This window comes from Gobio gobio (assembly GCF_949357685.1).
Source record: "Gobio gobio genome assembly, chromosome: 10".
NCBI classification, from domain to species: domain Eukaryota; kingdom Metazoa; phylum Chordata; class Actinopteri; order Cypriniformes; family Gobionidae; genus Gobio; species Gobio gobio.
In genome coordinates, this window is record NC_137116.1 from 17,183,788 (window position 1) to 17,197,249 (window position 13,462).

The following is a 13,462-nucleotide window of genomic DNA, read 5'->3' on the forward strand; positions in this document are numbered from 1 at the left end:
TTCAACGTCTTTTTTTGGGCTAAATTTGGACCAAATCGGACGGACCAATCAGAGCCCAGTTTTCAACGTCTTTTTTGGGCTAAATTTGGACCAAATCTGACGGACCAAACAGAGCCCAGTTTTCAACGTCTTTTTTGGGCTAAATTTGGACCAAATCTGACGGACCAAACAGAGCCCAGTTTTCAACGTCTTTTTTTGGGCTAAATTTGGACCAAATCTGACGGACCAAACAGAGCCCAGTTTTCAACGTCTTTTTTTGGGCTAAATTTGGACCAAATCTGACGGACCAAACAGAGCCCAGTTTTCAACGTCTTTTTTTGGGCTAAATTTGGACCAAATCTGACGGACCAAACAGAGCCCAGTTTTCAACGTCTTTTTTTGGGCTAAATTTGGACCAAATCGGACGGACCAAACAGAGCCCAGTTTTCAACGTCTTTTTTGGGCTAAATTTGGACCAAATCTGACGGACCAAACAGAGCCCAGTTTTCAACGTCTTTTTTGGGCTAAATTTGGACCAAATCTGACGGACCAAACAGAGCCCAATTTGCAACGTCTTTTTTGGGCTAAATTTGGACCAAATCTGACGGACCAAACAGAGCCCAGTTTTCAACGTCTTTTTTTGGGCTAAATTTGGACCAAATCTGACGGACCAAACAGAGCCCAATTTGCAACGTCTTTTTTGGGCTAAATTTGGACCAAATCTGACGGACCAAACAGAACCCAGTTTTCAACGTCTTTTTTTGGGCTAAATTTGGACCAAATCTGACGGACCAAACAGAGCCCAGTTTTCAACGTCTTTTTTTGGGCTAAATTTGGACCAAATCTGACGGACCAAACAGAGCCCAGTTTTCAACGTCTTTTTTTGGGCTAAATTTGGACCAAATCTGACGGACCAAACAGAGCCCAGTTTTCAACGTCTTTTTTTGGGCTAAATTTGGACCAAATCTGACGGACCAAACAGAGCCCAGTTTTCAACGTCTTTTTTTGGGCTAAATTTGGACCAAATCTGACGGACCAAACAGAGCCCAGTTTGCAACGTCTTTTTTGGGCTAAATTTGGACCAAATCGGACGGACCAAACAGAGCCCAGTTTTCAACGTCTTTTTTTGGGCTAAATTTGGACCAAATCTGACGGACCAAACAGAGCCCAGTTTTCAACGTCTTTTTTTGGGCTAAATTTGGACCAAATCGGACGGACCAAACAGAGCCCAGTTTTCAACGTCTTTTTTGGGCTAAATTTGGACCAAATCTGACGGACCAAACAGAGCCCAGTTTTCAACGTCTTTTTTGGGCTAAATTTGGACCAAATCTGACGGACCAAACAGAGCCCAGTTTTCAACGTCTTTTTTTGGGCTAAATTTGGACCAAATCTGACGGACCAAACAGAGCCCAGTTTTCAACGTCTTTTTTTGGGCTAAATTTGGACCAAATCTGACGGACCAAACAGAGCCCAGTTTTCAACGTCTTTTTTTGGGCTAAATTTGGACCAAATCTGACGGACCAAACAGAGCCCAGTTTTCAACGTCTTTTTTTGGGCTAAATTTGGACCAAATCGGACGGACCAAACAGAGCCCAGTTTTCAACGTCTTTTTTGGGCTAAATTTGGACCAAATCTGACGGACCAAACAGAGCCCAGTTTTCAACGTCTTTTTTGGGCTAAATTTGGACCAAATCTGACGGACCAAACAGAGCCCAATTTGCAACGTCTTTTTTGGGCTAAATTTGGACCAAATCTGACGGACCAAACAGAACCCAGTTTTCAACGTCTTTTTTTGGGCTAAATTTGGACCAAATCTGACGGACCAAACAGAGCCCAGTTTTCAACGTCTTTTTTTGGGCTAAATTTGGACCAAATCTGACGGACCAAACAGAGCCCAGTTTTCAACGTCTTTTTTTGGGCTAAATTTGGACCAAATCGGACGGACCAAACAGAGCCCAGTTTTCAACGTCTTTTTTGGGCTAAATTTGGACCAAATCTGACGGACCAAACAGAGCCCAGTTTTCAACGTCTTTTTTTGGGCTAAATTTGGACCAAATCGGACGGACCAAACAGAGCCCAGTTTTCAACGTCTTTTTTGGGCTAAATTTGGACCAAATCTGACGGACCAAACAGAGCCCAGTTTTCAACGTCTTTTTTGGGCTAAATTTGGACCAAATCTGACGGACCAAACAGAGCCCAGTTTTCAACGTCTTTTTTTGGGCTAAATTTGGACCAAATCTGACGGACCAAACAGAGCCCAGTTTTCAACGTCTTTTTTTGGGCTAAATTTGGACCAAATCTGACGGACCAAACAGAGCCCAGTTTTCAACGTCTTTTTTTGGGCTAAATTTGGACCAAATCTGACGGACCAAACAGAGCCCAGTTTTCAACGTCTTTTTTGGGCTAAATTTGGACCAAATCTGACGGACCAAACAGAGCCCAGTTTTCAACGTCTTTTTTTGGGCTAAATTTGGACCAAATCTGACGGACCAAACAGAGCCCAGTTTTCAACGTCTTTTTTTGGGCTAAATTTGGACCAAATCTGACGGACCAAACAGAGCCCAGTTTTCAACGTCTTTTTTTGGGCTAAATTTGGACCAAATCTGACGGACCAAACAGAGCCCAGTTTTCAACGTCTTTTTTTGGGCTAAATTTGGACCAAATCTGACGGACCAAACAGAGCCCAGTTTTCAACGTCTTTTTTTGGGCTAAATTTGGACCAAATCTGACGGACCAAACAGAGCCCAGTTTTCAACGTCTTTTTTTGGGCTAAATGAAGGCTATGACCAAACAGCTAAAGCTATATTAAAGAATGAAGAATCGATTAAAAATTTGAAAAGGAATGTTTTTTTTTCCTTTCTTTTAAAAAAAACTTTTTCTTGTGTTTGTAGATTTTTGTTCCATACAGTAGTACATGTGTAGTTTCCTCACTGTTAAGCTCATTTTGTGTGTATGTGTGTGTAGTTTAGGTTTGACTAAAATCGTATTTATTTTGGACACTCGTTAACACTAGCAACTGCACAGAAAAGGCACTTCTTTTTTTGCAATATTTTCATTCATCTTACGCACCTTTTTAATGTTTTTTATAAGTTGTATATTCTGTGTAACCTATAAAAACATTAAAAAGGTGCGTAAGATGAATGAAAATATTGCAAAAAAAGAAGTGCCTTTTTTGTGCAGTTGCTAGTGTTAACGAGTGTCCAAAATAAATACGATTTTGAAAACATTTCACACAAATAAGTGAATAAATAGAAAATAAAAGGGATACTTTTATTTTAGTACACAAACGCGAGCATCCGTTTTGTGTTTCAGCAATCAGCGCTGTGACAAAAAAAAAAAAGCGCTGTGACAGAGTTGACCAATGAAATCGAGTCATAGACGGGAGTCAATGCTGCGGGGCGTGGTTTTGGCGTAAGGGGCGTGGTTTTGGCGTAAGGGGCGTGGTTTTGGCGTAAGGGGCGTGGTTTGCGCTTAACTGGTTTGGGGGAAAAAATGACGCGAGCCAGACTGAGCGAACGCCGCTCTGCACGTTTGAATCAGGGACTTAGCTAAGTATTTGAGGGGCGGGGGAGGGGTATTTTAATTTTAATACATTTAAAATAAAACATTTAATGGTTTACTTTTGGTAAATGTATTGGACATACTGGCGGGTTGTTTTTACAAGTACAGTTTTTGGATCATCAAAGTTAGGGGGGCAGCTGGGGGGGCAAGGCTCTAGAGTGGGGGGGCACCTGCCCCCCCTTGCCCCCCTGTAGATCCGCCCATGATTCACACACACACACACACACACACACACACACACACACACACACACACACACACACACACACACACACACACACACACTACCTTTAAGATTTTTTAAAATGTTTTTGAAGAAGTCTCTTCTGCTCACCAAGGCTGCATTTGTTTGTTTTTTTTTGTTTTTTTGTTGTTGTTTTTTTACAATTTTAAATAACTATTTTATATTTCAATATATTTTAAAATGCAATATATTTCTGTGATTCAAAGATGAGTTTTCAGCATCATTACTCCAGACTTTAGAGTCACAATCCATCAGAAATCTTTTTTTACTTTCTATTTCAGATAAATGCTGTTGTTTAGAACTTTCTATCCATCAAAGAATCCTAAAAAAAAATTGTTTTACACAACTGTGTTCAACACTGATAATAATCATAAATGTTTGTTGATCATCAGATCCTCATATGAGAATGATTAGTGAATTGTCATGTGACACTGAAGACTGGATTAATGATGATAAATTCAGTTTTGATCACAGGAATAAATGACACTTTAATATATATTCACATAGAGAACAGTCACAACAGAACTGTCACAATATTACAGCTTTTTTGTATTTTTAATAACCTAAATGCAGCATTGGTGAGCAGAAGAGACTTCTGTAAAAACATTAAAAAATCTTACTGTTCTCAAACTTTTGACCGGTAGTGTGTTTGTATATTAATCCTGCTGGGATTGAGCTATGAGGAAGTGCAAGTTTACTAATACTTTGTTCAATTTGAATAAATGATTTTGCTTTGCAAGTAATTTTGTGATTCTGCATTTCCTTTTGTAGGTTTTTTTTTTTTAATTGCGTGATATAGGTCTTAAATTTAATTCATAATGGTCTTGAAAAGGTCTTAAAAAGTCTTAAATTTGACTTGGATACCCTGGGGAATGAGTAGGTCTAAGGATTTATTGTAAAATCATTTTAAAAATCTGCTTTTTATCTGCGATATCAATTTCTTAAAGTCTGTCTTTAATATGAAATATGAGCCTCTTATGCATCCACTGTGGGGAAAAAACTCCTGTATATTTAAGAGAAACATATGGATTGTCATATACATTTATTTAGAGAGAAGTATTATTTATCTAATTTGTTACCAAAAAGTTTAATTCATACTGGATGCCAGAGGGCGCCTTCGAGCAGAAACTCCACATTTGCCTCAGTATTCAGGAAGTTTTCAGGAAATCCCTAATGTGAAGCTTAGCTAGCGCTGTAGTCTGAATAAAAGAAAGATAGAAACGCTTTGACTGAGTAAACATGAAGACAATAAACACGACCGCATCAAGATATGGTGTATTTGAGTTCTTCAAGCCTTCTCTGGTATTTTAATAATAATAAAGCAGTGCTGATTGACGTAGACTTTATCACTGTATAGAATACTATCCAATAACTACATTGTCAGCCTCATTCTGTGATAAGAAGCCACGTCAGCTCACAACTTGACCGACTATATGAAATGAGTTAAAACATGTTATTAAACGTATTTTGTTGGTTTATGAACGCTTCACATTACTAGTTTGTTCCAAACTGAGTTTTCAAACGCAAATTATAAGCGACTAACTTTACTTGTGTGTACAGCATTTTGAATGGGAATAAGTCAAAGCAATTTGAAAAAGCACCAAAATGACGGGACGAGCAAGAGAGAGATCAAGAGGCAGAGGTCGTGGTCAGGAGCCTGCTGCTTCTGGCGCGGTGAGTTTATTTATAATTAGTTGAATATGATATATCTTTATTGAAATAAGCTTTTTAGTATTCCAATTCCTCTGCAGCAACCACCATTATCACAAGAGGCTGCAAAGCCAGTTATGCCCACTGCACCTGAAGGACAGCTGGTGGGCAGAGGGAGACCTGCACCTGGAGCGATGTCTGAAGAAGGTAAGTGCAATTAGTGGAAATATATACTGCACTATTATATACTATAACATTCACAAATCCTGTATCTTACTCTTTTCTTTATATCTCCCTGTAGCAATGCTCACGATTTCTGCAGGCTTTCAGCAGGTAAAGATAGGGGAGAGAGGTGGGCGCAGGCGGGATTTCCATGATTCTGGTGTCCACACTCGCCAACTCATGGAACATGTGAAAGAGTGCAAAACAGGTAACACCAAAATGTTAATGAGCATGAATTGATTTTTGCTGTTTTGCAATATGCATCGCGGATACATTGATCTTGAAACATGTATTTCTGAATCGTGAATTATTGATTTCAGTCAATAATCGATTTAAAATGCTAAGAATCTAATTAATCGTGATTCAATAGCGATTCAGTGCTTTAAAATATATAAACATTAAATTGCTACATGCACAAATTCATGGAGATGTTGTGTGGTGTCATTCGCTCTCTCACAGCTCTCTTGCACAGATACATATAAAGAGAACAAAGAGGGCTTTTCTTACTATTCCGTGTAGAAAAGTTAGTTTAGGATTAGCTGGAAAAGTGCTTGACATTCTAGTCTATATTTGCAGCTCCCTAAATACAATGGCAAGCAGTTTTATAGAAGAGGCATTTAGTAGGGGTGTAACGATTCGTTTTAACAACGATACGATTCGTATCACGATTTGAGGTTGTCGATACGATTCAAGGACGATATTGGTTAATTTAGAACGATACGATCCGAAACGATTCAGTGACTTGAAATCGATTCAGTAACTTTTTAGCCAAAAATTGTGTGACTGAAATAATTATCTGGATACTGGTCAGTGCAGGTGAAGTTTCCTAGATTCCTGTTGTTTCTTGTAAGGGAATCCGGTATATCAATTAATTATGGATATAAACAAACAAGTAAACAACAATTAATGGCAAATGCATTCAAATTTTATTTGAATAAAGTGCAACCAACAGTTTAGGTTGAATTAACAGGAAGTTAACCTTTTCTGCTCTCATTTTCAATATTCAATACATTTTCAATAAAAGCACAGTAAGTGCAACCAACATTTCAACAGTAGGTTAACCTGCTACTTCTGCTTTTGTTTTCCAACATAAAAATATTACAATATTAATATCAAAAATAAAGTGCAACTAACTTCTCTTCAGGTTTAATTAATAGTAAGTTTACCTGCTACTTTTGCTGTTGTTTTTCAACATTAAAATAATACAAATACAATATTAATATCAAAAATAAAGTGCAACCAACATTTCTTCAGATTGAATAAACTGGCTGAACCTGCTACTACTCTCAGTTTAATAAACAAACAATATTTAACAAAAGATAAAATGTAACCAACTACTCTTCAATGACTCTACAGATTTCTTTTTCAAAAATATCACCATGATCTGACCGCAGAACACTTCTCTGTGCGTTCACTATGTCGCCAGCTGTACTAAAACTCGCTCTGCTGGCACACTGGTGTCAGGAATGCACAGGTAACAAGCAAGGGTTGAAAGTACAGGTAGCTCTTTCTCCTGGTGGCTTGATAATTTCTCGCTCGTTGGCTTCTCCTCTGCCATGCGCCATGCTATGTTTTGTTTTCTCAAGCCCCGTTCACACCGCCAGCGACACGCAGCGACAAATCGTCACGATCCCATTCATTTCAATGAGCGCTGCTGCAGGTGCGTTGCGATGATGTCACAGATAGGCAGACTGAATCGAGTAACGTTTAACGCCTTTATCATTAAAAGTGCTAAGAAAAAACATCCATATAAAGTCTGACGTGCTTAAATCCAATGTGTTATTTCCTATGATCGATACAATCGATTGATTACCTTTTAAAACGATGTTAGATCGATATATGTCGTCCGGAAGGCCAACTTGCCGAGCACAGATTGATGTAGTTAGATCATAGGAAAATAAATCGATACATCGATGTAGTAGATGAATCGTTACACCCCTAGTTTTTATACTGTACAAACTGTACATTCTATCCCCCTACACTACCCCTAAACCTACATATCACACACACACACACACACACACACACACACACACACACACACACACACACACTAACACACACACACACACACACACACACACACACAGGGCCGTTTGAAGAAATTTGGGGGCCCCAAGCAAAATGGACATAGAGACAGTGCAAATACTGTTGTTGCATATACTGTCCATAAAATTTGAAAACATTTGCAAAAAACACCACTGTATCATTAAAAAAAATTTGTAAACCTTTAACCGTTTTTAAAACATATATAAACATTACATAGATAGACGGACCAGATATTCCTAACACTTTGGGAATACTTAAGGGTTACTAGTTGGTTTGTAAACTGTCTATAAACATTATCTAGATGGTTATTATAAAGTTGCAACAGATGACTATAATACCTTGATAAATAGTTAATAAACAGTACCAGTAAAACATGTGGGCAGTACCAGTAAAACATGTAAACAGTACCAGTCAAACATGTGGGTTGTCCTGATACTGTACTTCAAAATGTAACAGTGTAAAAATTGACACAGAATAAAGTAATTGTTCAAGATCTATTGGTAACTCATAAAAATAATGTCATATTTGCATAAACTGTCACTACCGTATATATCCCGACACTAGCACACAAAGATAAGCTATGAAAAAAATAATGTTCCTCTGCCTCTTTCTGGTTAAATAATGTTTATAATAATTGTTAATATAGCATACTATATTAACTATTCCAGGTTATTTATGCATAGCATAAATAATAGTTAGTATAGCATGCTATGCCACTTTCATCAAAACATATTACAAAGCTATAGCAATCTCATGTAATTTCGTCTGTTCGAAAAAAAAAAGTTGCTCTAACTGTTCGTTACAAGCAGCATTTGCCGTCAGGCAGGTAACGATAGCTAACATAAACATATTTTTGCTAGCCTACCTGCTGCAAACTTACACTTTTTTTGTACAAGACAAGTAGAGCTATTTTATCCAGTGTAATTTATCACATACCACTATCTTGTTTTTTTTCTTATCCTCCTCTTCCTTTCTCTATTTTCTTTTCTGGCTTCCTGAAGCATAAAATTCCGCTTCAAATCCGAGGATGTTTTGTATTTTGCCGCAGCAGAGATCGCGTGGTTGGCTGGCTGCTGTCAGCGACTTCTGAGAGGGGCCCCTTAAGGGGGATCCCGATAACAGTGTCATTGCACTTTACTGCATTGACTATCAATGGGGCGCTCACACAGTTTGTCGTTTCATTTTATTCTTAACCTGTCGCTGTCTTGGGGCCCCAGGCCAGCTCGAGGCCCCAAGCAATTGCTTGGTTTGCCTGCCTTGTCGCGACGGGCCTGGTGTGTGTGTGTGTGTGTGTGTGTGTGTGTGTGTGTGTGTGTGTGTGTGTGTGTGTGTGTGTGTGTGTGTGTCAGTGTCCCTTGATTAGCTGACATGAGACGCATCCACACAGACAGGACACTGACACACACACACACACACACACACACATGTTGGTGCAACAGCATTATGAGGACTCTCCATAGGCGTAATGGTTTTTATACTGTATAAACTGTATATTCTATCCCCCTACACTGCCCCTGCCCCTAAACCTAACCCTCACAGGAGACATTCTGCATTTTTACATTTTTAATAAAACATTGTTTAATATGTTTTTAAAGTGATTTGATTTACGGGGACATTTGAAATGTCCTCATAAACCACCTTGATGTTGTAATACCAGTGTAATACCCATGTCATTATACAAATTTGTGTCCTCATAAATCACATAAACAAGCACACACACACACACACACACACACACACACACACACACACACACACACACACACACACACACACACACAGACAGGACACTGACACATACACACACACACACACACACACACACACAGGACACTGGCATACAGCGCGCTCTCTTATGTCTTGTCGCGCTTGGAAGCATTTACATGAATAGGAGCGTGGTGATCATGTAACGCTAAGCAAAAATGGATATAAAAACGGACGCTGCGTTATTTGCGTTAAATATTTTTAATGCGTTAAGCTTCCGTTTCACGTTGACCGAGTTTGGTGGAGATTGAATAAATCGCCTACGAGGAGAACGTAAAAACTCAGACCCTGAATTATACAAATATTCACGTTCAAACAAACTAACTTTCTGTGAAAAAAGACACTTATAAACAGACACTTGTAGAAAATAATGTGAATTTTTTTTTTTTTATAAATTTGAACTATGTCAGTAAATAATGAATTTAAAGACAAATGTGTCAAAAGTGATCTTTGCAAACACAGCACATGACCTTCTGTAAAGCACATGTATAGAAAACACACTCACACTCCTCTGTTTTTAAAAAAGAGTTCTGTCTGAATGAGTACATGAAATCACGGCTGTCAGGTGAAAAGAATTGTAACTCAAATGTCATTTAGAAAATTAGTCCTGTATGAGTAGTGATATAGTGTCATAGTTCATGTCCACATTAACCACTACGTTGTAATACCAGTGTAATACCCATGTCATCATACACATTTGTGTCCTCATGAATCACATTAACAAGCACACATACAGAGAAAGGGAGTTTCAAAAATAATACAACACTGCCCCCTTTTGGTGATAGAGGGGAGGGCACACAAACAGCCAAAAACATTATTAAACTTTGACATGTTGCCATGGCAACATTTTTTGAAATATTAGGAATCCATTCATATGTCTCTATCTGTCATGTTTTCACATTATACTGATGAAGTTTGAAGTCAATCGGGTGCAAATAAGATGGGGATTCAAAGCATTTTTGAAAGTGACACACTTCCTGCTGCCAGTTGGTGGCACTATAACTTTGACTCACAAAAGTCATATCCATGTGATCGGCCTCTTACAACGAACACACAGCTGAAGTTTCATCCAAATCATTCAATGTTTGCACAAGTTATTACACACTTCCTGTTTCCCTTTTCTCGCCATAAATTCGTTGCTTCGCCACGGCCAAACCATTTGAGTTATCAAAAATCCGCTCGCAATTTAGCATCCTCTGTGTCTTGACTTTATGCTGACCGAGTTTGGCACTGATTGAAATAATGGCCTCGGAGGAGTATATTAAATTCCAGAGCATGTGTTTTCAGAACAACCCATATCAGCTCACTTCCTGTTGGGCTGACACGTAACTTAGAGCACGAAAGTTGTTTGGCCCAATGAGGTCTATATGTGTACCGAGTTTCATACATGTACGTGCAAGTGTGTTTGATATATAGACCAAGTTTTCAGACCCCACTTTAGGGGGCGCTGTCGAGCCCCCCTGCCACGCCCGGGTACCAGCTTCAGCCCGGCTCTGATGGCCGCGCATTCCGACGCCTGTGCGAAGTTTCAAGAGTTTTCGAGCATGTTAAGTGCCCCAAAAGTACCCGAGAAGTCAAAAAAAAAGAAGAAAAAAAAAAAAAAAAAAAAAAAAGAATAATCCTTAGGGGAACAATAGGGCTCTGCGCCCTTTGGGCTTGGGCCCTAATAATAATAATCCTAAGGAAAACAATAGGGCTCTGCGCCCTTTCAGGCTTGAGCCCTAAATAATCCTTAGGGGAACAATAGGGCTCTGCGCCCTTTCAGGCTTGAGCCCTAAATAATCCTTAGGGGAACAATAGGGCTCTGCGCCCTTTGGGCTTGGGCCCTAATAAACTTTCGAAATCCAATAGGGTCCTCACACCATCGGTGCTCGGGCCCTAAAAATTCACATGTACATAAATATTCACAGCCTTTGCCATGACACTCAAAACTGAGCTCAGGTGCTTGACCGGACGGAGTCCACTGGTGGTAAATTCAGTTGATTAGACAGGATTTGGAAAGGCACCCACCTGTCTATATAAGGTCCCACAGGAAGGAATTGGAATTGTAGTCCAAGGAATTGTCTGTAGACCTCAGGCACAGATCTTGGGAAAGTTACAGAAACATTTCTGCAGCATTGAAGTTCCCCATGAGCACAGTGGGCTCCATCATCCATACATGAAGAAGTTTGGCACCACCAGGACTCTTCCTAGAGCTGGCCGCCCGGACAAATCGGGGGAGCGATCGGGGGAGAAGGGCCTTAGTCAGGGAGGTGACCAAGAACCCGATGGTCACTCTGACAGAGCTCCAGCGTTTCTCTGTGGAGAGAGGAGAACCTTCCAGAAGAACAACCATCTCTGCAGCTCTCCACCAATCAGGCCTGTGTGGTAGAGTGGCCAGACGGCACATGACAGACCGCCTGGAGTTTGCCAAAAGGCACCTGAAGGACTCAGACCATGAGAAAGTAAATTCTCTGGTCTGATGAAACAAAGATTAGGGCTGTAACGATTTGACCAAAAATAAAAACCTTCTAATGAAAAAGTGCATTTCTTTGTGATGTTAAAATACTTGAAGGAAACGGTTCACTTTCAGCAGTTCTTGTCTATGGGGCAGATTTCTGCTTGTACATCAGATAAATGAACACAGTAGGCCTGCATTACATTTATTTGAATGCATTAATGAGAGAGTGATTGTGTGTGTGAATTAGTCTTACCGTCTCTATTCATTATGAAGCTGTGGTTTGTACTTACTTCAAAGGTATTCAAATCTATAACGGTTGAGTTTCTAAGCTACTTTGGTGACTTTACTTTAGTCACAGGACAGCGTTGACACTGCGTTTCTGCGCTGCTCTCTGCAAGTGATCTTCACGTGATGTGCGAGCTTCTGTCTGAGTGTTCGTTTGTCACAATATATAAGCCATTAGTTCAACATAATACACATCTGATGGACTAAAATCGCTTTAATGTTCAAACTGGCAGGACTTAAAACACATACAAATGACAAAGCTTTGTGAGGACGAAAGTGAAAGCGATCTGGCTTCAGGGCTTGTCTGTGTGTGTGTGTGTGGCAGCGCGTAGGCTATAAGAACGGCGATTAACTGACCAGTATACTGCCGTCCAAAGGCAAAGCGCAGTAACTACAAATTTGGTCAAAATTGAGTTAAGACTTGAAATGGGCTTTGTGACATCTGTTCTGTCTTGTGACAAAGTTTGCTGGTTCAATTTTGTCCAGTTTTAGAGAAACGAGCGTGTCAAAATTGCAGTAACTACAAAATCCAAGCCAATACCAAGGCAAACCGCAGTAAGTGATGTTACTGTGTTCTAGCTTTGTTTCCCCGCTTTTGACACCGCAGATACTGCGGTTTCAGCCTCGTCACGATGGGGATTGTATGCGGTTTGCCCCGATCGTAACACACAGAAACAACAAGCCAACCATGGCACAATCCCGCAGCCAAATGATGGTTGAACTCGCGTTAAAACGCAAATATTCAAAGACTGGTAAGAAAGATAGCAAAATATAAACTCATAGTAAGGCAACTAACAGCTTTATAATCAGTTAACATTGACTAGCCAGCCGCTAGCAAATTTTGATTTACCTGTGCTGCTCTATTAAAGGCAATATCCTCTGACAACGTAATGATAATCCCATTGAATCACGTTGGTGTTTGTTGATTCGGACATCTCTCCGTTTCAGGCAGCTAATCCAATTGTATTGACAGGGGTTACTTCTTCAAAAGTTAGCTGGGTCTGGTAAAGTTATCTTGTTAGACAAAGTTACTCTAAAAGTTAGCGACGCCAGCCGGGCGACAGCAAGCACACTAGGTGAAAAAGTACACTTGCATAATGTACTGAAAGTACTCTATTTTCACGCACTAATTTCGTAGGCTACTTAATAAACAAAACAAAAAAAGTGCCAATCAGTTTTTTGGATTTCACAGATAGGCTAGCTAAGAATACATAATAATTATATTTTAATGATTAATTATAGCTTTAAGGGTGTAGATAGCATAAATA

The 13,462-nt window shown here is 39.6% G+C and overlaps 2 protein-coding genes across 2 annotated transcripts in view; one reads left to right on the top strand and one right to left on the bottom strand.

Moving 5' to 3' along the window:
- mfsd14bb (major facilitator superfamily domain containing 14Bb) overlaps window positions 1-13,462 on the bottom strand; it is a 669,309-nt gene that overhangs the window by 543,193 nt on the left and 112,654 nt on the right. The gene's annotated exons all lie outside the window — the stretch shown is intronic.
- Window positions 4,960-13,462, top strand: part of LOC307132138 (piwi-like protein 1) — a gene marked incomplete at its 3' end in the record, with an annotated part of 14,677 nt that continues 6,174 nt past the window's right edge. The window contains exons 1-4 of the mRNA XM_079826303.1: window positions 4,960-5,086; window positions 5,345-5,458; window positions 5,536-5,641; window positions 5,736-5,864. Of these exons, the coding sequence (XP_079682429.1) occupies window positions 5,390-5,458; window positions 5,536-5,641; window positions 5,736-5,864 (304 nt within the window). The 5' untranslated portion in view covers window positions 4,960-5,086; window positions 5,345-5,389. The remainder of the gene's footprint in view (window positions 5,087-5,344; window positions 5,459-5,535; window positions 5,642-5,735; window positions 5,865-13,462) is intronic.